This window comes from Stigmatopora argus, chromosome 13 (genome assembly GCF_051989625.1).
Source record: "Stigmatopora argus isolate UIUO_Sarg chromosome 13, RoL_Sarg_1.0, whole genome shotgun sequence".
NCBI lineage: Eukaryota > Metazoa > Chordata > Actinopteri > Syngnathiformes > Syngnathidae > Stigmatopora > Stigmatopora argus.
Genome location: NC_135399.1, coordinates 9228720 through 9253920, shown reverse-complemented (window position 1 = coordinate 9253920; position 25201 = coordinate 9228720). Strand labels below are relative to the sequence as shown.

At 37.4% G+C, this 25201-nt stretch overlaps 1 protein-coding gene across 1 annotated transcript in view; it reads left to right on the top strand.

Annotated features, from left to right (window-relative positions):
* pdia5 (protein disulfide isomerase family A, member 5) overlaps nt 1–25080 on the top strand; it is a 34057-nt gene extending 8977 nt beyond the window's left edge. The window contains exons 5-18 of the mRNA XM_077617698.1: nt 5064–5147; nt 5216–5261; nt 5912–6004; nt 6275–6335; nt 6600–6667; nt 7874–7965; nt 10262–10333; nt 11275–11411; nt 14935–15005; nt 15112–15275; nt 16627–16757; nt 18036–18106; nt 22769–22903; nt 23547–25080. Of these exons, the coding sequence (XP_077473824.1) occupies nt 5064–5147; nt 5216–5261; nt 5912–6004; nt 6275–6335; nt 6600–6667; nt 7874–7965; nt 10262–10333; nt 11275–11411; nt 14935–15005; nt 15112–15275; nt 16627–16757; nt 18036–18106; nt 22769–22903; nt 23547–23627 (1306 nt within the window). The 3' untranslated portion in view covers nt 23628–25080. The remainder of the gene's footprint in view (nt 1–5063; nt 5148–5215; nt 5262–5911; nt 6005–6274; nt 6336–6599; nt 6668–7873; nt 7966–10261; nt 10334–11274; nt 11412–14934; nt 15006–15111; nt 15276–16626; nt 16758–18035; nt 18107–22768; nt 22904–23546) is intronic.
* Nucleotides 25081–25201: the final 121 nt, after the last annotated feature.

The window sequence follows — 25201 nt, the reverse complement described above, 5'->3', positions numbered from 1 at the left end:
GACAAGACAGTGACTGATTGGGCAGCTCATGTGTTTTAACTGGTTGCTACTCTTTCTTGTCTGGATGCAAGCGTCCAATTTGCATCTATTGTAATGTCTAGTTCAGATTCCAATTAGATACAAGTAACGCAAAATATTTTTTACTCTGACTTCTAGGCAAAATTTTGACATATGAGTACTCCAAAGTGAAAAAGAATTTAACTCTGCGCCACAACATAGCAGCGAAACTGAGCTATTTATCGCTATACTCACTGTCTTAAGTGTAACTCTGCATTTTGGTCAATTGCTTGACCACACAATCGAAAATGCAATCAGAGACAGTCATCTTCGAATGCACTTTGTAGTTTACCATCGCCATTAAATTAAGTTTTAGCCATTCCCTTGCCTTAACTGCTATATACTGCTTGTCATTAGTGGATTAATGGTGAAAATAGACCATGAACTCAAAAATATTACCGTAATTACTCGAATATAACGCGCACTCGAAAATAACACGCAGGTATAACTTTGGGCCAAAAAAATCTGGAAAAACGCAGTACTCGAATATAGTGCGCACCTAAAATTTCCCGCTGACGAAAATCAGAAATCTTACCTTTTTTTCTTCGTTTCACGATTGTTTTGTTCAAACAAATTTATTCGTTAGAATCCTTCAAATGAAAAGTTCCTCTCTCTCTTTGTCTGTCCTCTCATACATCTCTTCGTTGAGAATCCTATCAACGTCCACGCTTCCTTCATCCACTTCCTCTTCCTCCCACAACACATCATCCGATTGGCTTTACGAGATGACGTAAAATCCGTGCGTCAAAGTGAGTTTGACAATGCTTTTTTCGATCGAAAATTTGTAATTTATTTTAGTTATTGATTATAACACTGAACTGAGAGAGGGTGAACTGAGACGGGTACGAGGCTAGAGGGGGGCAGTGGTGGTCTCGGCTTTACGAGATGACGTAAAATCCGTGCGTCGGCTTCACGAGATGACGTAAAATCCGTGCGTCAAAGTGAGTTTGACAATGCTTTTTTCGATCGAAAATTTGTAATTTATTTTATTCAATTCAATTTCAATTCAATTTATTTGGCAAGAAAAAGCACCAGGCTAAGGGCCATGTAACAAGACACAAAAAATAAAAATAATAATTAAAAAAAAAAAAAAAAAAAAAAAAATTAGTTTTTGATTATAACACGCACCCCCAACTATTGGAATTAATTATTTTGCAAAAACCTGCGTGTTATATTCGAGTAATTACGGTAGTTTTCAGTAGGTTTATTTTTCCTGACATGGTAACACATTGCCTGCCACTGATGGTGATAGATGAAATAGAGTTGCTCTATGCTGACTGTAACTTTAGCATATTCCCACAACCAAGGAACCAGATTAACTACCTTCCTACAGTTGTAACGTATTTAAAGTTTTTTTTCAATAAATTAACTTGAGATTTCTTCCACTTAGCTGTGTTGTGGCTGCAAAATCGTCGCAGCTCTACTTCTTTTCTTCTTTATCCCTTTGAGGTACATGTCAGCTGTCTTTCCAGCCCACACTTGTTTACATTAAACACTGTAAGACAGCATTGAGAAATTGTTTTTAATTCGCCAGTTTTGATCCGACGTTGACATGTTGTTCTCGTTGCATTTTCTCCACTTTATTTTATGCACCCCCCCTTGCCTGTCAAACCATCATCTGCTGTCAGAGCATAAAAACAAAGTGCGTATCATCAAGCGGGAAAGTGCCTTGAAGGAAAAGACTTCTGTGAAGTGCTCCCCGCTTTCACTCTAAGAGTGAGTCATGTTTGACACCATCTTGGCAGTGGTGGTATTTTCTTCCCAGTATAGCAATTCCAGCAGAAACTGGCTCACATAGACCCCTTTAGGGGAAGCTTTAGCAAACCCAGTCCATCGCAGTACCACCCGTGGTTCTGTTGCCAAACACTGCGCCGTCTGGCATATGTGCCCGCGATCGCAAATGGAGAAGCTCCAAATGGTCGCTCGGGGTCTGAGCTCAAGGCCAACAGACAGGGAAAGAAAATAAAAGGCGACTGCGAGTGCTAGTGGGGCAACAGTAATTCGTGCCAAAAAAAGAAGTCCAGACTCACAAAGTGTGAGCAGATGACCAGGGATTTGCCTCTTGGCCAAGTGGCATCGGATGGTGGGATGAATGATCTCATACTGGCAGCTTTACTTGCGCCAAGGGGTGGTCATGTATGCTCAAAGCCGTTATTCATGATAATAGCCACTGTGCAGAATAGAAACTAAGAGTCACGGATACACTTGCTGGTTAGTCATGATAAACACCACCTGGACCAAATTTAACTGAACTGCTAGAAAAATACATGCTAAATAAGATCCACAGGAATTGGGAAGTGATTCTTGCATGGCTCCTCACAAAAATCCAAGATGTCAATATAGTAGTAATAAATATGCATATTCACAAGCAATGTAAGCTATCATTAATAACACTTCAGCAAGTGAATGGACGGACAAATAGACTTGGGGACAGTTTTTTTCCCACAGCCATCAGGACTCTGAATTTGCGTTAGCACGGCATACAATCCCTTCTGTGCAATAACTTTGGGATGTGCTATAACAATGTGCATTATCTTGGATTGTGCAATATTTTAGAATTTACCTTGACAGGATGTGACTTTTTATATTTTTATATTACCGTATTTTCACGACTATAAGGCGCACTGCATTATAAGTCGCACTGCATAATAAGGCGCACCCTCAATGAATGACACATTTAAAATTTCTTTCCATATATAAAGCACACTGGATTATAAGGCGCCCTGTCTATTTTGGAGAAAATGTAAGACTTAAGTGTGCCTTATAGTCGTAAAAATACGGTACTTATTTATGTTTTTTTCACTGGGAAAATGCACTTTTGTGGAGTAGCACCACCAACATTTTTTTTTCTTCTGGTGAAAGGAAATCTCAGTTAAAATGGTGCTATTTGTCTATATTTGCAACATTAGGTACAGTAGAAATTGGCTAGAAACAATCTACAGAATCAGAAAATTTGCATTCAGTCATGCTGCATTTACTAAGGAGATTATTGCTATTCTGGCTCATTTTAAAAATTCTGGTACGAGTCTCAACAAAAACCTTGATGTCTGACATTAAATGGCTGAAGCAGTGTAAAATGTGGAGCTTGATGCTTTTTCTTTAAGTGTTAATGTGAGTTTACCTTGACATATTGTACACCTTGGTTGCCGGTTTGTTGTCACCTGTTGGCATTCCTAAATGTCTCAAATCAGAGAAACCTGGATGATTTGAGTATATCTCGCCATTTTACTATCTTGTTGTGTATATATATAAGTTTAAAATGGATCCTGTCTACAAATCGGCATGATGCCCACATCAATTCCTAATGGGTTTGGGCTTCTTTACAATTCTTGCTACTTTATGGACACGGTAATGAGCTCCACTGTTGTTTGTCACCATGCATTATTATTCAAGAAGCTGCGCACTCTGCTATTAGCAGGTGGCTAGATGCATATTTATTTGTCAGGGCAAAAATAAAATGCTTAATTGCTTCATGGTGAGTACAGTGTATAAATTAGGTACCCACCAGCCCCTTCCTGAGCTGTCTGCACCTGTCTAATTTGAGCTATAAACAAATGATCCCCAATGTATGTGAGCAGAGTGTAGCAGCAAAGTGATGGCATGCCATCAAACATGGCTCTAGTAACTTTTCTCATTAATATTTTGTGAATTCAGTCCAGCCAGCATCACTTGGAAATTTGGTCATTTTTCTAAATGTACTAATAGTTCTCACTAGCCTTGCCCTAAAAGCAATAGGATAGGAAATTGGTCATTTTGATTTGAAGGGATATACCGGCCACAAAGTATAATTTGGTAGACATTTACATCATCAAAAACAAATTGAGTGTTGTTTTTGGAACAATACAAATTAATCTTCTACTTATTATTGGCATCTCTTCCTTCACCCCCTTGTATTTTCCCCAGAGGAATGTTTTAGAGGCAACAACCGTTTGTTTCACTCTTGTAACTAATGGCCAGTCTTAGTCCTGTCAAACCGTTTTTCATTTACTTATTGTGAAATATTTGGGCCCAAAGTTCGCCTGCTTCAATTATTTGGCCATCATAAATTTCAATCATGTCTCTAATTTAGCAGGCACTTTTGTTCACAACAACTCCAATTGAAACAAGTGTGTGCAGAGTTTCAGTCTTTTCTTTTTTGCAACGTGTATTGATCGAACAATTAACCCGCCGAAATGTGCACTTAATGAACATCAATGGTGGTCACAACACAAATGCAGTCTCTACCATTGAATGCAATATTTTCTACCTCTTATAGAAACAATTGTTCTCCTAAAGAAACAATTAAAACAAACTCCTGCAAGGGAGTTGCCAGGGTGTCAGACTCGGGTTGGTTCGCGGGCCGCTTTAATGTCAACTCGATTTCATTTGGACCGGACCATTTTAGATATAATATTTTAAAAAAAATTATAAATTGATTAAATGAACTGTAATAAAGGCCCTGAATATTCAGTTGTTTTTAATAGATCTAAAACAATGTTTATTTTAGCTTTTTTTATATGTATATTTTTAGATTTTACAAAATGATTTTTGAACTAAAACAAAGAAAATATGGATTAAAAAAATAGCAATTATTGATTTAAAAAGGGGAAAATCAGGAAATTTAATATACATCTATACACTTCGTTTTAATTTGATCCTAAAACAGAAAGTCGGCACTCATGATTTACTTTCCCGGGCCACACAAAATGATGCGGCGGGCCAAATTTGGCCCCCGGGCCGCCACTTTAACACATGTGCACTAGAGTAATAAATATTTTTTAATCCGTTGACAGTCTGTCCACTGAACACGAAATATCCACCAGGACTAATACTTTGAGTATTTGAGATTAGAATTTTACCAAAATCATTGTCAGTGACTAAATTCCTTTCAAGAGCTATACATAGAGATATGTACATTTCATTCCATAGTTTGCCATTGCATAATAAAACCAAAATGCAGGCGTTATGTGCTAACTGCCTCTGGCAAGAATAATTTTTACTTTTTTTGTGATTGTGGTTTTCCTCAGAGACTCAGAGGGCCGTAAGCTGTGCAAAAAAGTCAAAGTGGACCCCAGTTCCAAAAGCAGTGCTGCTGAGCTGCTGCATTACAAGTGAGAAAATCTAATCTAATTTGTTCTCCAATAACCTCACCAGTATGACTTCATTTTCTCTTTTACAGAGATGGAACCTTCCACACGGAGTACAACAGGCCCACCACCTTCAAGGTAGGCATTCTGCTTCTGTAGATTGTTGGTTAACACAAAAGTCAAGTGCTCTTTATTAGTAGTACAATAATATATTAAATATCTACATAACACACAGAATTGTGGAAACCCCTAATATGATTTTTAAAAAAAGTTTCAAATGTGGCATATTGGTAACCTACTATTACAATACTTATGAGAATTGGGATGTTCGTTAAACAATATTATGATCGAATATTAGAATTATGGCACAATAAAATAAATTATTATATTTGTTATAGGTTTTTTCAACATGAAAAATATCATTTCAACCAGGTAAAATAGTGGTATATTTGATGTTTTGAGAAATTGAGAGAAATTTTGCCATCCGTGGTGTTATTTAATGTGATTAAAAACGTTAGTACAGATTTATAGCCATAACATTCTGCATGCCATGGTGTTAATGCATTAAACATCCGTAATGGTAGATTAGAGTTGTGCAAATATTTAAATATGATGAACCTTATATACTTCATTAGTGGTAAATGCATTTTTACGATGTCAAAGTTGTACATAAGAGGTTTACAAACCGCATGAATCAGCATGATCTTTATTGGACTAGTGTTTTCAAAATTCTGTTGCATTGCATACAACTTTCCCTCTGTCCTGAAATTATCTCCTCCATTTTTCAGTCCATGGTGGCATTTTTGAAGGACCCCTCGGGGCCTCCATTGTGGGAGGAAAACCCAGAAGCCAAAGACATCGTCCACATTGAAACAGAAAAAGTAAGACTCGAGGACCCCTGAGGAGGTTTTTGAAAAAGCCAGATTTTTTATGGGAGGCATCCACATAGGTCCGATGACTTTGTAACCACTCACCACTATCTTGAGGGCCCTCACATTAGTTCTGTGAAAACAGGTCATGTCTGGGGGCTTGGTGACTGCTGTGATAATGCAGTCCAGTTTGATGAAAGAGTTTTCACAGACATTTTGAAGAATGTGATGATTTTGCTACGCTCTCTTCACACACTTTTGTCTGGCTGTGCCTGTTTGAAGGACTTCAGGAAGCTACTGAAGAAAGAAGAGAAGCCACTCCTTATGATGTTCTATGCACCCTGTGAGTGTTTGTTCAAGGACCTTGGCAACTTTTTAAATTACTTTTTCATCTTAGCACCCTTTCACTTTAAAAACAAAAGACAATCAAGAAAACAATGGCTTTCAAATTGAAAATACTCAAAAGACATTTCCTGGTGCCCATAATTAGCTGTCCTCAAACTACTGCTTGAGATTAGTATGTCTGATTGCTAAATAAAAAAAAAAAAAAAAGTTGTACCACGTATATAAGACAGATGAGTCTAAATGTGTACTTCCTCTTTTCCAGGGTGTGGCGTATGTAAGAGGATGCAGCCAATTTTTCAACAAGCTGCTACTGAGACCAAGGGAAGATATGTAAGTCTTCTTAATACCCTCTAATAAGTGATTTAAGATACCATATGTAAACTTAATCTTTTGGCAATACAGGGAATAATATTTTTGCTTAACCACACTGATGGTCTTAAGCTATGTTATTGTTATATTACTGTTTCTAACTTTTTTGGGTTTGAAGCAGTTTAAAACACCATGGCCACATTAGACACAAAAACATATAGCTAAACTAGATATTTCTCCTAAATATATATATATATATATATATCTATATATCTATATATATATATATCTATATATCTATATATATATCTATATATCTATATATCTATATATCTATATATCTATATATATCTATATATCTATATATCTATATATCTATATATCTATATATACATATACATATACATATACATATACATATACATATACATATACATATACATATACATATACATATACATATACATATACATATACATATACATATACATATACATATACATATACATATACATATACATATACATATACATATACATATACATATACATATACATATACATATACATATACATATACATATACATATACATATACATATATATATATATATATATATATATATATATATATATATATATATATATATATATATATTCCCATGTTTTCTTTTTTTGCTGTTGCATTGACACCCACCGTTGGATTTTTAATGGGGAAAAAGGCTTGGGAGAAAAAAAATCCCCTACCCTTCAACCTCAAGGTGCTTATTGTGTTATGAGTTTTCAATCGACTGAGAGACAAAATGGGCAAGAGATAAAATGATGTTTTTAGGACAGCTTGGTTATCACAGCATTCAATGATTATGAAAAACAAACTCATTGTCTTTGGAAAGGCAGAGTTTTTGGGATAACTTTTGTATTGGATATTGTTAGATATGGACAATGAGTATTTGATTCCACCTGTCAGCATCTTTCATTATTTCTGATTCCCTTAGCTTCACCTATCGTAGTGTTGCTTTCCTTTGATCAGTGGCAGTCATTGCGATTGGTAACTTGTAGCATCACTACAATACAATGGTTATGTAGATTTTAAGGGTTCATTAAGGCTCAAATTGAAATAAAACTATTTCAAGGCATGCACTTTAGAAATTTAAGTTGTAAATACTCCAGTGCGTCTGATCATTCTGTCCCACACTGCCTATTGTTCAATGTTGTCTTTTCGTTTCAGGTTCTGGCAGGCATGAATGTGCACCCGTCCGAATTTGATGGCCTGAAGCAGGAATTTAGCGTTAAAGGCTATCCGACCTTCTGCTACTTCGAGTGAGTGCTTGTGGCTTCCTTCTTCAGTCAGTGGTTTCGAGGTGGCAGACGTGTCGAGTCTACTTACGTCTCCTAAAAAGTGACCTCTTGTGTTTAGTCTACTCTTTGTTCAAAGTTGTCTCAGTGCAGCTTGAAGGATCTTAAGCCAGCCTGAGTGGTGGATTCATTGAAGTGTTGTTTGGTCCATCACTCTTTATCTTCTCTCTGACCTTGCATCTGTTGACTTGAGACATTATAATGCTATGTAAGATTACTTTAAACAAACCTTTACATTTATTTTATGTTAGTTCCCTCATTACATGGTCTTTTCTCCTAAAAAATAAGTGCTTGAAATTGAATTAAAAAAAAGAGCTTTTAGATCGAGTCAAGAACAACACTTAAGAGGGCTTGAGGTTAGAATATAGCCATTGAGGTGCTAAACTGTGTCAAGACAAGTTTGGAAGCCTTAAGAATTTGTCAAGGTTGAAATTTTGCGAGTTCAAGACCTTATGAACGAACGCTTTAGGATGCGGGACTCGTCAAGACCTAGATTTTGGGGTTGAGAGTGGAATCAATGCGTTTTGGCAGGTTGAATGTGTCAAGAAGAGTCTGAACGTTTGGAAATGAGTCAAGACTAAGACTTTGAATGTTGGAGTTTTAACCAAGATCAATACTTTGAGAGGTTAAAACCCAGTCATTGGATTTTCAAATTCACACTGAGCCGAAATTAAAACCTGGGAAAAACTAATTGGGAATGAGACAAGAAAATAATTTAAAAAAAAATGTTTGTCTTGACCTGTCTGAGACCAAGTTCATACCAAAACCTTAAGGAACAGACAACAAGTCAAAACTAAGAAACAAGACCAAAACCTTAAGGAACAGACAACAAGTCAAAACTAAGAAACAAGACCAAAACCTTAAGGAACAGACAACAAGTCAAAACTAAGAAACAAGACCAAAACCATAATGATTAGAGGTCTTCACGCTGGCAAGACCAATACGTTGAAGAGCCAGGATTGAGTTGCAAACCTGACTTTTTGGATCCAAAATTTAAAGAAGTTAGCCCACAAGACTTAAAGTAGGTGAGAGCCAAGACCAACAGCAGTTTAATGTCAACATAGGAATTCTTTTTAATTCTACAAAACATCTTTGTGACAGAAAGAAAGTGTTGTTGTACACCGCAGTCTAACATAACAACAAACGTATGTTTAAATAAATACTTTATTGGCAGTGTCAGTCAAAACTGCTTTGTTTTTTTTTTTAAGTCAGCATCTGCTGACTCAAATAGGCTTCTAGAACCTCTATACAGAAATGTTTGTTCTCTAACCAAGGTCATAACCAGACATCTGTTAGTCCGCTAGTTAATTCTCCTATTGGTTGCTTTGGGATCCCCCCAATCGGTTTTATTTGCTTTCTCCACTACCTCCACTAGGGCATCATGAGCCAGCTTCAAATGTTGACTGAGTTTGTTAGCAGTCTGCGGGAGCTTAATCATCCCTATTTCCACATTAAAAACTTCATTCCAGCATGGACCTTTAATTAGATGGGGACTGATTAAATGATTGTGGGGTTAGCCTGTTTGTGTGCATTGTGTTTGCAGGCATACACAGTGAGCAGGGGGGTATATTAGCGCCGGTGCCGTGCCAGCTAATGACCATGCCAGCCCAGTGGCTGCAGTTTAAAGAACATCATTTTTGGACTAAAGTGCTTTCATCAGCTCTGGAACTATCTCAGTGCTGCACCTGCTGGGAGGAAGCGTGTTCCAGAGCCATTTCAATTTATGCACTTTCTTTTATGATGAGGATCACTGAAGATATGTGCTAGGCTCATTTCATTAGACATTTAATGAGCCAGATGTGAATTAAAAACATGACCTGCAACCAAATTAGACAATATCTGTTGATATTATTCTTTAGATTGCGAGTCCATAAAATCTTTGCTAGTAGATAGAATGGCTTGGCTTGTGGTCTGTTTTCGCCTTCTATTATACTCTAAAATTTGTAGGATCAAGGTTTTTTGAACAATTAATCCCCTTGGGGTACACTCATTTTAAATCTTCCTTGCACCAAATTTATACTTCAATTCTCTCAAATTTGGCCAAACAAAATGTGGCTTTCAAGACAGGTGGCAGGTTAAATTATTAGTTCACCTATGCAAAGAACCGACTTTCGTCTTGTGATATAAAATGGCGAAACAGCTGGAGTCTACTGTACAATATAGGTGTTCTTGCCTTATTTTGTTGTGTGACTTAAGCTTTCTATAGCAAATACTGTAGATGTTGACTGTATGAAATACTAATCAAGTTTTGCACACTTAGGAAGGGAAAGTTCCTCTACCACTACGAGAACCACGGCACCACAGCTAAGGACATTGCAGAATGGCTGAAGAAGTGAGTAGTTGAATCGCCACTCTTCGTGTTTTGAAGGAGCAACATCTGGAGTTGATGCGTGACACTATCGTCGGTGTATGTGAAATATGCATGCGTGCACGTGTTAGAAATCTTGTGTGCTTAAAGCTTTTACGCGTATGTGTATTTGCTTGCAGTGCTGCTCTCAGGAGGCAACAAAGGTCACAAGCTTTAGCATCACTAAAGGCTGCAGGATTTACAGTGAACACCTAAATTTAGGCTTAAAACTAATGTGTTACTTTTAATGGTGTTTGCGCATGAGATAAAATTGCCCGTGCATGAATGTGTGAGGCTTGTGTGCATCAGTGTGCCGTATTGACAGCATGATTCTTCATGCATGTGTAAGAGATTGTGTGTGAGAACGATGTCACGATTATGTACCTACGTGTATGAGGTTTTAGCCCATTTTGGTTTAGTGTGGTAGATTATTGTGCCCTTGAGAATTGATTGTGTGTGTGCTCAATAATGGTTGGATTTGAGAAAATTGCTTATGCGAGTCAGCCCGCCATCGAGAGAGAGTGAGAGAGATCATTTCTGTGTGCGTGTGAATTGAGTGCACCGTAGGGCAGCGTGGTAGATAATTATTGTTAGAATTGGGTATGTGTGTAAGAGGTAATCATTGTGAAAGATCGTTATTTGAAAATTGAGAGCATGCGTCTGTGTATGAGAGTAAACAGTGTGTTTGTGCATGCCCCAGAGAGAGAGAGAGCAAAAGACATCAGCGTGTTTGAGGGAGTATAGACTTTGTGTATTAGTGCATGGAGTGGCATGTATATATGTTCATGTCTGTGTGATATTGACAGTGTGATGTCATCCAGGGCGTGTGTTCATCATACGTGTGTGTGGGGGGCATTTGGTTCAGGCTGGACGCGTGTTTACTTTACACACACCATATAGAATTAAACACACTTTTTTCTCCCCAGCCCTCAGCCAGTGCAGCCGAAGACCCCTGAGGTGTCCTGGTCCGAGACGGATTCGTCCGTCTTCCACCTGACAGACGAATCCTTTAACACCTTCATTGAGGAACATCCTGCCGTCATGGTCATGTTCTACGCCCCCTGTAGGTGATACCCAACACCACAAAAACACTAAGGAACACTAATCAATTCACAAACCCACACTTAAAATAGTCAATAGAAACATGTCATCAACCTTCCTACCCGGGTTGTCCCTATTCTGAGATAGTGATATTTATTTATTTTTTGTCTTCAATATATGTTTCCGCTACTTTTAGGCCGGTAAAATAATGCAAAATATAATGTAACCCATAAAATATAAATCCCTTTGTTTTGTATTAAAGTCAAGAAATGTTTTGTTTACGATATTACACAATGATTTGTGGCTGTCATTGGGTTCTAAAAAGATTTAGCCCCACTCAGTGGACATGTCTGCCTAGTGGTTTGATTGACAGCAGCTAAAAAAACACGATAGGACTGAAACACACGACTACTGGATCATATCCGATCTTGTGACCAAATCTGATTCTGTCCGCTATTCAAAAAAATAGTCGTATCGGGCGCTGAAATTTGCAACACCTGATGCTAAAGCCTAATCTTTGCAGAACTGTAATTCACACAACTTTTGTGGCTGCACTCTGGAAATTGCGTGCCTGTCATATGTGGAGATTAATGGTTCTCCCTCTGTCTGACATCATCTTACATTTCTCTATCCACCTCTCAGCGCAGACAACCCTGCTCAGCCAACGAGGTCATCACACCGTGCATTAGCGCTAACAACTTTGTCTTTTGCTCCTTGGCTCCAAAAAGCCGAGTTTGCCGTTCTTCTTTCCATTCTTGTTCTTTGTCGTTTTTAATAGACATGAAAAGAATAACCTGCCACTCACATTTTTGGATCATGAAGCCATTAGTGTCATGTTCTCATTTTTTAGCAATAACTCTTTTTAGGCTGCTTAACAACATCATTGCTTTAGTATTGGGAACACAGAGGAAATGACTTTAACCTGAGGATTTTATATTATTTTTATTGCAATAGCACAACACATCTTAACTGGGGTTAGGGACTTTAATTCAGTTGCTCATTTGCTTCTATTGTTTTTATGTATTGATGACATTCATGCAAATCTGTCAGATAAACATCTGATTTTTATCCACATATGGTTGAGCCCAGATTGGATATATATATTTTTGTAAAAGGCCTTTTGACAGTGCATTCAAAAAAATCTGGCACGTGTCACATATTTCCAAAGAAATTGCAATTGACATGCAGTGTCAACTTAGCCTTATTGTTGCCTGTAGAATTTTGTGTAGAACTTTGTGTCTAAAGAAATCGTGGAGAAGGTTAAGTCTCCCACATACCTTATGAATTCACTGTAAGTACTATAGTTTCTGGACTATAAGTTGCACCAGCCAAAAAATGCGTAATTAAGAAGGAAAAAAAAACATAAGTCGCATTTTTGGGGGAAATTTATTTGATAAAATCCAACACCAAAAACATATGTCATCTTGAAAGGCAATTTAAAATAAAAATAAAATAGAGACCAAAAGGTTGAATAAGTGTACGGAATACTAACGTTACATGACTGACATGCCTGGTAATGTCAATAACGGCGTGACATAACATATTAAGAGTTATTCGGATAACTCTAGGATAAAGAACATGCTAACAAGTTTACCAAACTATCACTTTCACTACAAATCACTAAATCCAATGAAATCTTTATCCTTGGTGTCACTTTTAAACAACTCCCCGAACTCAGGAGGTAGACGATGCGTCAATAATAAAAAATGTGTTAATAATTTCACGCATAAGTCGCACCAGAGTATAAGTCGCACCCCCGGCCAAACTATGAAAAAAAAAACTGTGATTTATAATCCGAAAAATACGGTACTAGCCTTATGAATAGCAAGAAGTTACGTTCAAAGGAACTCATAAAGGTCTGTTGCTTTTGCAAAGACTTTACTGATTTTGAACAAAGTCCAGCATGTAGCGTGCTAGTGTATTGTGGCTCTTTGGCCGCAATCTGCATGATCACAAGCTTGGCTGCCTCATTCCTCCTCTGCCATGCCGGCTGATTTATAGCCTGCATCAATGCTGAAGAAAGAAAGCGCTCAACTGTTTTGACAAGGGCAATTTAGCACCTTTGGATATGTACCAATTTACTTGCCCGCGGCGGACGGTGTCGCTATCAAACGGCCATACGTCTTCACCGGCGACATCTTGTAGCAAATATTGCGAGTGCTAGCCAAGCTCATGCTCTGTTAAATGCCTCTGATGCGGCTCAGGGTTTTTTTTTTTGCAGAGATTAACTGAAAAGAACAAATGTGACTTGGTGTTCTGGCAGTCTTCTTCATTAAGAAATGTTTAGCCCCTGCACTGCTATGCATTGTGTGGCCTTAACAGCACGTGCATTTGTAGGTTTAAATGTACACTTGCAGATTGGATTGGATAACTTTATTCATCCCGTATTTGGGAAACTTCATTGTCACAGTAGCAAGAGGGTGAGAATGCAGATACAGGAAAGGCATTTTAGACATAAATAGATAGGTAATAAGCAAGTTAATAAATGAATATATATGTAAATAAGTAAATAAATATTTAAATAAATAAATGTTGCTGAAATATATAGATATGGATATGGATATGGATATGGATATGGATCTGGATCTGGATCTGGATATGGATATGGATATGGATATGGATATGGATATGGATATGGATATGGATATGGATATGGATATAGATATAGATATAGATATAGATATAGATATAGATATAGATATAGATATAGATATAGATATAGATATAGATATAGATATAGATATAGATATAGATATAGATATAGATATAGATATAGATATAGATATAGATATAGATATAGATATAGATATAGATATAGATATAGATATAGATATAGATATAGATATAGATATAGATATATATGACCCTGACGTTGCTGGGAAAGCAAAATGCTTTCAACTCAAAACCACTTTCCCTTTTGAAATGAACGGAACTACCATTAACCCTTTACGGAGCACTGATTTAACTGATTGGCTGCGTTTGACGGCATTAGACGTTCAATCCAATTTGGGAGGGAATGGGTGGTCGCGAATGATGGCAAAGTAAATGGAAGGCAGTGAGTCAAATACTATCCAAAAAAATATATAACCTCCTGACTACCAGGACAAAAAAATGTTGTCCAAACACATTTATTTTGAAATTCCCCAATCAATGTGAAGTTATTGGAATACTGCAAAAGACATTTGGTATCATTGGAAAGCTCCGAATGTCCTCTGCAGGGCACAAAAAGAAGTTAATGCAATTGGACGCACTGGGTTGGAGATATTTAGGTTTACAAATGTCCTCTACAGAGGACACATTTGAACTACTGGTAGTCAGGAGGATAATAAAAAATAATCGACTTTGCAGTTTTATTAGGGGCTGGAATCAGAGCACATATCTGTTTGTAGACAACATTAACGAGACCCGATTGCCAGTAGATGGCACTTGTATTTGATGTACACACAGGTTAACCACTAGATGTTGCTGTAGAAACCATAGTCATTGTTTTATCTTTGTACATTTTTGCACAAGAGATCCTGTTTTAATTTGGAATGCCTCTTTAGGGTGCGGCCACTGCAAAAAGATTAAACCAGACTATGAAGAGGCTGCCCAAATACTCAACAAAGATCCAAAGGTAAATGTGTGTGTGTGGTGTCTTGTCTGTATTTGCATCTGATTAGTTCTTGCCTTCTTAGCTGTTCTCTTGTTTCTAATCCTATTGTTGAAACTTGCCTTGACAGAGTCCAGGTGTGCTAGCGGCCGTGGACGCCACCATCCATAAAGTTGTGGGGGATCGCTACAAGATTTCTGGCTTTCCCACCCTAAAGTACTTTGAGAAAGGACAGGAGCTATACACACTGCCACACATACGAAGCAAAGACAAGATACTCGACTTCATGCACAAGTGAGATGCATTATTTTTAGATTCTACATTGGGTTGTAGATCAACGGTAAGCGTCCTTACTGTAGAGAAGAGATGCCTGGGTGGAGAAAAACTGGGAAAATGTACAAGATGTATGATATCATTGGTAATTGCAGACTGTGAAAACAAAATACAGACCATGACCTAAGATCATACTCTTGTTATAAAACTTTTTTTTAATCATCACCATATACAGGGAAATAACGGTACTTAAAAAAAAAATTAAACCAGTTCCAACATCTATAGCACGTGTCAAAGTGGCGGCCTGGGGGCTAAATCTGGCCCGCCGCATCATTTTGTGTGGCCCGGAAAAGTAAATCATGAGTGCCGACTTTCTGTTTTAGGATCAAATTAAAATGAAGAGTATAGATGTATATTAAATTTCCTGATTTCCCCCTTTTTAAATCAATAATTGTAATTTTTTAATCCATTTTTTCTGTGTTTTAAGTTCAAAAATCATTTTGTAAAATCTAAAGATATATAAAAAAAAGCTAAAATAAATATTGTTTTAAATCTATAAAAAACGGAATATTCAGGGCTTTTAATACAGTTCTTTTAATCCATTTATATAAAAAAATCTAAATGTTATATCTAAAATGGTCCGGCCCACGTGAAATCAAGTTGACGTTAAAGCGGCCCGCGAACCAACCCGAGTCTAACGCTCTTGATCTATAGGATTCACAATGGTTTAAACTTGCGAACGTTTTAGGAGTTTTTAGTGTTAAGGTTTTTTTCTCACTTGTTTGATTGTGGGGTTCAGGTTAGTCTTGTTTTTTGACAATGTGATTTATTTACGCTCTTATTAACTTAACCGTAGCTACTTTTGGGGCATTTCAGGGGGGTCCCATTTTTGTTATTTTTTTTTAAGTCTTTTAACTTGTGCAATTTTGGAAGGATTTCACATAGTGTTGCTTTAACCTTTGGATTCTATAATGACATTCAGCAACTTTGATGGAATATGTTGTAGTTTTCTCTTAGGCCATGCTATAGCTATTAATGGTATCTTTGTTTTATCCGGGACAACATTTGTGGGATTTATCAACATTGTGGTTTAACCGGCACAGCTTTGGGGGATTTAAGGCAGCCTTGTTTTAAATTCTCCAACCTTTGGGGCAATTCCGGTCGCAAACTTTACTTGAAAAAGTTTTAAAGTAGTCCTTTTAAACTGAAGCTTTTGCTTGATTTCAGGCTGTATTATTTTCTTATATCCCGTGAAACATTTAGAGCGGATTTACAGTTGTTTTGTATTAACCTATGCAGCATTTTGGGCGGGATATATGGTAGTCTTAAAATGTGAACAATATACCGTATCTCACGACTCTTTCTGCTGTAGTCCGCAGGCCCCGCCGCCACCAGAGCAGTCATGGGAGGACAGGCCCTCTAGCGTCCTCCATCTTAGCTCAGAGGACTTCCGAGAGACCCTGAAGAAGAAGAAGCACAGTCTGGTTATGTTTTACGCTCCATGTAAGTCCCAATTGTTCAATATCTGCGTTCAATTTTCATGTCTTCAGGATGACCGCACTAGTGTAAATCAGCTATTTCGACCTTGGTTGTTTGAGTAGGAGATCTGGGAACTCCTCTGGGATGGCCTATGATCATTTCCTGGGTTTTAACCAACTCATATACGTAAGTCCTAGCCAGTTGCCAAATGTTCTTCATCGTGCAGCATTAAAACTCCACCTAAGCCCCAGGGAGACAGACAGTGTCCAACAAGTGTGGGGAAATTAAAGAAACATCAGAGCGCCACCTGTTTTTTTTTTTTCCCTTACACATCCGTCCTTCCACATCAACATGGAAGTGTCTAACAGAATTTTACAACCATGGAACTATATTAAGCGAATGAGTCATTCTGTCAGAGAAGGTTGGCTTCATGGAATATTAAAAACAAATTCTTAGCAACCTAAAAAGTAGCAGTCTTCTAATATGTTGCCTCATTTTTTATGCTTTAAATTTACAATGCAGTCCTCACAGGACCCAATTGATCATTTGAGCCATTAATCTTACTACAATACCAAAATGTCCACTATGGGACAATCTAGTTAAACTACATAAATCAGGTAATGAGTGTTATATGTATGTAGGAAATTTGCTCAGATTAAAATTTAACTTCTTTTATTCCCCAACAAAAGAAAAAATCCCTCGGGCTCAAATACGACTATGATAAATGCCGCAGAGGGTAGCATAACGATTCTGTGACTTCCCCCAAACCGTGTATGTCATTATATTGCTATCTTAATAATTCTGAAAGTCGTAGTTTAAATTAACGCTACAAAAGTTGAGCGTAAAAAGCCCAAAACGTTATTTGAGTCACACGTCAAAATTACGCAGGTTATTTAGGATAACTAAATCCCCAGGAAGCACTTAACATTAAAAAAAGACCACCTAAAAAAAGCCAAAAAGATGTGACAAGCTAGTACTTTCATAAATCACTGAAAAGTTGAAGTTAAAATGCGACTACTTTAAATTCCCGAAGTTTCCTGTTTTGAAGTCCTTTACATCCCTCAAACGTCAGTCGAAGGCTTGTTGATATTCCGGTAAGACATAGTTTGTGATCAGAGTCAAAGTGACCGAGTTTATGACGTCCATAAAAAGCTTGAACCTCCTCTTACACGCCAGTGAATCCTCTCTAAGGTAACGTAAACAGCCCTGAGTTGCAAAGCGCCGTGATGGGTTTCAAGCGGAGTCTGACTGATGTGTGTGGAGGGGCCATTCTGACACTTTTGTCATCGTCTTTCTTGGCAGGGTGTCCGCACTGTAAAAATGCTGTTCCGCACTTCACGACTGCGGCAGAACTCTTCAAAGAAGACCGCAAGGTGAGTCCATGTGGATTCGCTCGCTTGACCTTCAATACTAAATCTTTCTGAACAATATTGTTGGGTATAATAATTTTCAATTAAAAAATGACTACAGTATCTAGAATAAATGTTTGTTCCTATAAAATGTATGCATTAAATTGAAAATCATATAGTCACCAGTAAATGAAATAAATTGGCACATTAAACTTTATTTTTAGCTAAAAAAAAGCACTTTATATAGTGATTAGTTAAAATATAATTAAAATATGAGTTTTTCTTGTTCTTTTTCAATAAATAAAAAATGACTACAGTATCTAGAATAAATGTTTGTTCCTATAAAAATGTATGCATTCAATTGAAAATGATATAGTCACGAGTAAATGAAATAAATTGGTACATTAAACTTTATTTTTAGCTCAAAAAATTTGCTTTATATATTGATTAGTTAAAATATAATTAAAAATGACTTTTTGCTGTTCTGGGAATGAAGTTTAAAAATTTAATGGCAGTCTTAATTTTACGCTTTTTTGTCCAAATGTGATGGATGAAATTTTTTGGGTGAAATTTAATACATACAAGTTAATAGAATGTCAATTCAGTACTGGTAAAATAGTCAGTGGACAATATTACACAAAATATTTGAAATTGGCATGGTCCGAGCTGTAAAATCTAAAAAGATCAAACTATACAATATATTGCCTCCATAAAATTTGAAAATACATTTTAAAAATATACATATTACACTATTCTTGTACAATCCTTGCATAGAATAAACTGCAATTTAATATGATTTATGAAATGAACTACTAACAACTTACAAACAGATCACATAAAAATATTAGCCAAATGAAATAAATTGATCAAACATTAAAAAATACAATTGAAAATAAATATTTGGAATTCTTTTTTCCGTTAAATTGGCAAGTGAGCAATCAAGTTAATATAGTCACATGATTGATGTCTTTATTGGCCATAAACGTATTTTGTGGGTGGGATGCCTCAGACGAACACCCCCTTCCCATCCCCCATTAATTGAAATAAATTGAAAGTTGAGCAAGCACTCTTGCATCATATGTTACCATTGTGAACGCGTGTCAGCGAAGGAATGCAACAGAACCAATCAAACGACACGAGGGAAGTCACGCTTTCATCCTCCATCAACACATAATAACTCCCGACTTACACGTTGCTAGCGAATCTTGTGGCGTTTGCCTCTGGATGCGCTCAACCTTTTGCACAGTGCTCTTTTCTCATTTACTAGAAATTGCTTTTAAATTGATGTCAGATGGCGTCTTTCTTTCTGAGGCAACCCTCCTGCAACACGACTTGCTAAACGTGCAACACAACACGTTTTGGGGCTCATGTCATTGTTGTCGCTATTGCGCTTTGTTAGGTCACTCTTGGCAAAAACAATGCACCACCGCCCTGTAACTCCCAAAACATTGGCTCATAAACAGAAAACAGCAGTAAAACTCATTTGCAGTATTTTAACAGCCTTTTTAGGTTCCATTTTGACAGCATTTTTGCCCCAGGTTTCATAGGTGAGATGGTTAGAAGGATTAAAAAAAAGTCCTGTTTAGGATCATTTGCAGTATACACAAGGTACAATGAAACTATGCAGAATGCTCCAAAAAGTTGTGGGCGTTAAGGCTACATGTAATCCCTAAAAACAAATTCATGTTGAATCATGAAGTAATTATTCACATTTCCACTCATTTTCCATTCCAAATTTAGAAAAACTACTGGTTCCACAGGGACAAGTCGATGAAAAATTAACTCACGCAGTGTCAGATTTTAGGGGCAAAGTGCCTCCCTGTAGGGACAGTCTGGGGACTCACTCGTTTTTATTTAATAATATAATTTCAGTTTCACCCCATTCCCTGCCGCTCCCATAAATGTTGATAGAGTCTAATGCGAGGTATATCATTACATAACTGTTGAGCTTTGTCAGTGGCCTGTAAAAAAATAAATAAAGCAAGCAAGAAAGAAATGTACAAAAAGGTGAAAGTTTAACTCCTTGAAAAGTAGATCTTGGAGCAAAAAAGTTTGAACACCCCTGCAGTAAGTTGTGTGATACTTTTCCACAAATGGTATGTTAGAAGTGACTTCAGTGGATTGTAATCAGGTGCTTCTCATTTCAGCACAACCCCCGTTGCTTAACGTGTCTGTGGAACAAAAAGTTGCACCCGCAGCGGCCCTCCAGAACAGCTTTGCCCAACCCTGAATTCAAATCAAAAGCCTTAATTGTCATCATACACAGCTGCGTGTAACGAAATTGGTGAATTCTAACCCGAGCTTATCCCAGCTGACTTTGGGGGGGACACCCTGAATTGGTGGCTAGACAATCACAGGGTACATGTAGAAAAACAACCATTCACGCTCACACTCATACCTAGGGGCAATTTAGTGTCCAATTAGCTTACCATGCATGTCTTTGGAATGTGGGAGGAAACCGGAGTACCTGGAGAAAACCCACGCAAGCCCGTGGAGAACATGCAAACTCCACGCAGGTGGACCGACCTAGATTTGAACCCAGGTCCCCCACTGTAAGGCCGACGCACTAACCACTAATGCTAATGTAAATAAGGCGCAACTCTGCCTCAAAACTCCCATTGATACCAAAACATGGACGAGGTCTGATAGTTTGTTGTGCTGTATGGACGGGAGAATTCAATGTCCTAGAAAGGACAATATGTCTCCATAAGTACTTCCTCGCGCCTGTCACTCCTAATGCACTCAAGTCTAACATATTGACTTGTTGTTGGAGCTCTTCCCCTTTCCCCACTAATCAATGATGACCTCATCTGGCTGCACCACAGTTAGTCATTGGATGCTCGCAGACGTGAGCTCCTGGACAAATATGCAGCATGCTGACGTGGCATATTTTGTGGCTGGGTTGACAGGAAGTAGCACATCTCGACGTGTTTTTCACCATCAATGGCAGGCGGATCAATCAGGTGACTGGTAGTGCACTCGTGAGGAATCGCAGTCGTATGACTTCATTTGTTGCTGTCACTATTCCGCATTGATTGCTTACATCTGCGACGACGAACTTGTGAAAGGTTATGCGTTGGAAGTGAACCCCGTGCTTGGAAAGCTGTCTTTGCAGTGGATTCCTAAGTGTTAGGGATTTTTATTTGAAAGTCGCCATTTATTTTTATTTTTTTAGGTTGGGGGTTTTGTACCTGAGGATTTTTTTTGTAATTTTAAGTTTAAAAAAAATTCTCCTGACTTTAGTTTATCAAAATAGTTGATTGATGTGATATTCGATATATACTACTTGTCCATATAAAGAAAAATAAAAGAAGATTGTGCTATACAAAAAATATTTGTATAGCACAATTTAACACAAGGTAATAAGTGTATATGTATATGAATATAAAACAATACATTCTGTAATACGTGACTAGCATTGCAATTAAAATATAAAATCCACTTTTTTTAAAGTCAAATTTGAATGAGAACCACATTTTTCTAGATGTGATAATTTTACTGAGCTGTGGCAAAGAAATTTCTTTGTCATGTGATGTGAAACGCACTTTCAATCTTCTCCTTTTTGCATCTATTTCAAGCCACTTTTTCTGATTAGTTTCAGTTTTTTCTTTCTGCATTGTCATTTTTCGCTGGTGATTATTTCCAATAGCTGCGTTTAAATGGACAGTTATGTTGACCTGCTGCCATTTTCACAGACCGTAAGGATGTCTGCTGTCAGCACGTGGTGTGTCTAAAACGTTTAGTTCGTTTTCCTCTCTCAGCACATCTCCCGTGTCCCTCGTCTTTGGCGTGACCACACATAGTGCGCCACTCAGCACTCTGAGAGAGCGGCGTGACATTTCAGCAATCCCGAAAATGACACCGGGCACGACTCGACATTTACGCCTCATCGGCCCCCGCCCTTCTCACATCTACGCAATGGCCCCGTGGAATCAAACTTCATTCGTATGAGCAGAATCTAGCAAGCTGGACCTTTTTAAACGGCCGTTTTATAGTCATTGTATATCCTTTCTGTCCAGTTTTACGGTGTTGATCTACCGCCTGAATATCTACAAAGGATACAGAGAGCTAACATCTGAGGCCAAATGTACCAAACAGTAAAAAAGGCCATAAAGGAGACAAAATAACGGCTACTTTAGACTGAATCTATGCGTTAATGGTCGTCCGTGGAAGATGATGCAGCGTTTTAAAAACTTTATAATGAGTGGTTTGATTATTCAAAGAATACTAAAGTCTCAATACACTATAAATACGTTTTATTGTCAGTTAGATTAGCAAAATTATGGAATTAATGGAAGGATTTTTCATCATTTGTTTTCTATCAAAACTTGAAAATAGAAGTGAAATATGTAGGTTGACTTTAAATGTCAAGTTCTAACTTTTTATTCATTTTTGTAGCATTTATTGACATTTGTGATTGATAAAGACACACTTGTAAGGAAAACTTGAAGCACTATTAATGGCAAAGGCACATAAAAAAAACATTCAAGACATCTGTAATAAGAATTTAGACTTGCACAAGTCTGCGTCATCCTTTGGTGCAATTATCAGCAAATATAAACCACATTTAGATATAAACTGAATTTTGGTTGTCCAGCGAGAGGCGAAATGTACCAAAACGACAATTTTTTATGTATGGTTTGTTCTACGATTGACTGAGTGTTCATTTTTTTGCGTTTCTATCAGATTGCTTACGCGGCAGTGGACTGCACTAAAGGGCAAAACCAGGATTTGTGCAAGCAGGAGGGCGTAGAGGGATACCCCACCTTCAACCACTACAGTTACGCCAAGTTTGTGGACAAGTACCACGGAGATCGCGGGGTGAGATTCTATACTTGTATTTTGTGGGATATAATTCGCAATTTTTTCATGATTTCGCTGGGCCTGCGATTTATGTTTTTATTCTCTCTGGCCACCAAAAGCCTGTTGTTGTTTTTTATGCTATATTTAACCGAAAAAGTGTCATGTTAACTGATATTTAGCCTTTTGTGCTTTATTTTACTATTGTTAATTTAATGTACTGTATTTTCACGACTATAAGGCGCACCGCATTATAAGGCGCACCCTCAATGAATTACACTTTTTTTAACCATATATAAAGAACACTGGATTATAAGGTGTCCTGTCTATTTTGGAGAATATTTAAGACTTTGAAGTGCGCCTTATAGTCGTGAAAATACGGTATGTTCATTCTTGGTTTCTGACAAAATTAAAAATTGCCACCCCAAAAATGCAATTTAACTCCAGTTATGTTCTTCATTGTGTATTATTTGGTTGGTGCGACTTATAGTCCAAAATACAGCAATAAATTGGCAAAGGTAGCAAATAATAGCTCCCACTTCTAAAAAAAAATAGGATGTCTGTCATCAATGGAAGCTATTGAGTTGACATATCATTAATTAAAACAGTTTTAAGTGGCCATTGTCAATCATTTTTGTAACGTGTGTTTCTATGCCGGTTTCAGGAAGCGGGCTTCATTGGATTTATGCGCAGCCTGAGAGGCCGTGACCAGGAGAAAGTCACTAAGAGGAAAGATGAATTTTGAAGATGGCCAGGAGCTCCCTTGAACCGGCCCACCCCTTCAAGGGCCCCGGCAGCAATGACACGGGAGACAAAAATGACCTCAAATATTTTTAATACCACTGATCTTTAGTTTTTCCGCCCATTTTTTGGGGGCGGACATAGTACTCCAAACTCGCCCAGACACTGACTGATAATGTGACAAGCTACGCGCTAATCTATGCAATTCCCGTGACGGTGGCAAGGCAGTCCCTTTAGGCTTCCTGTGCACAACCGTCCGTCATCTTGTCTCCGGCCGCGACGCCGTGGTTAGCGTCGGACCGTGGCATGACGTCATTCCAGGCCAAAGGGTGAGTTTTTGTCTTCAAATGGTGGCCTTAATATCGGAAGAATTCAAGCTGAGGCCTGGCGCCTTTTGCTTGCTTTTGCTTCCGCACTTCAAGTCGACAATGCCAAATATGGGCGTCCTGACGTTTTCATTTCCAAATGTGACAAAAAGAAAATGTTTCTTTTTGGGTGAATTTCTTTTCTTTGACTGTAATTTGCAAAGTTGTATGTCACAAAATGTGAAGGTTTAACGTATGATAATCCATATTTTACAGGCTCTTTTTCAAATATGATAACGGAAAACAGGTTTTGAAGTTAAATTGCAAAGAAAATTTATTCGAGTTGACAACAGTACATTTTTGAAATAGTAGGAGTCAAATTATAATTGAATTGGAAAATGTAAACAGTATATATATTTCAAACCCACACAAATGTGTAAATACACGATTTTCACTGCCCCCCCACCTAAAAGAAATTAAGTTGGAAAAATATCAGATTTTTTTCTTTTACACCAAAAAAATAATAATTTTGAGATGTTTTCACTCAAAAAATAGGACATTTAAAATCAGATTAAAATGTTTACAAACCCAGACAAATTTGCAAGATTTGGCAATATCACATATGGCAATAAAGAAACAATACTGGCAAATCAAAATAAATAGGAAATAGCAACTTTAGTTTTCTATTTAAAAAAAAAAAAAAGCTACATCACAGCCTAAGAGAGTCATCCATTGTCCATATTGTGATATTTCACAACCTTTAAAAATGTCAATTAAAAAAGATGTATTCCGTAGCACAAGTTTTTGTGAAAACTTGGGTGTGGTCGTCGGTAAATTTAGGCTTCTCAGGGATCGCGAGATGCAATAAAAAGGGAGCAAATTTTCAGTGTTTTTGTTTGCCAAATCACAAAAAATCCAATTGTGCTGTTGTTACCGGAGCATTCCGAACGGGAACGTCTGGTGGAATCATTCCAGTTTAATGGGAGAACACAAAGAGCATCCGTCTTATCCCAAAGTCTGCGTACGAGCGTGTGTGCGCCCATGTGTTCACAATGCCAAGAAGTCATTGTTGCCTTTGTTCAATCAGCTGTACACTATCACCCCCTACTGTGGAAATATATTCATATGAATAAAATCATACTTTTTCATAAATGCCCTTGTTTTATTTTCAGGTCACTTATAAATTGATTTTTTTTCATGCTTAGGTGCACAAAGAATGAAAACCAATATTAAGCACAAAAATAATGTATTTGGCTTTATTTATATTACGGAT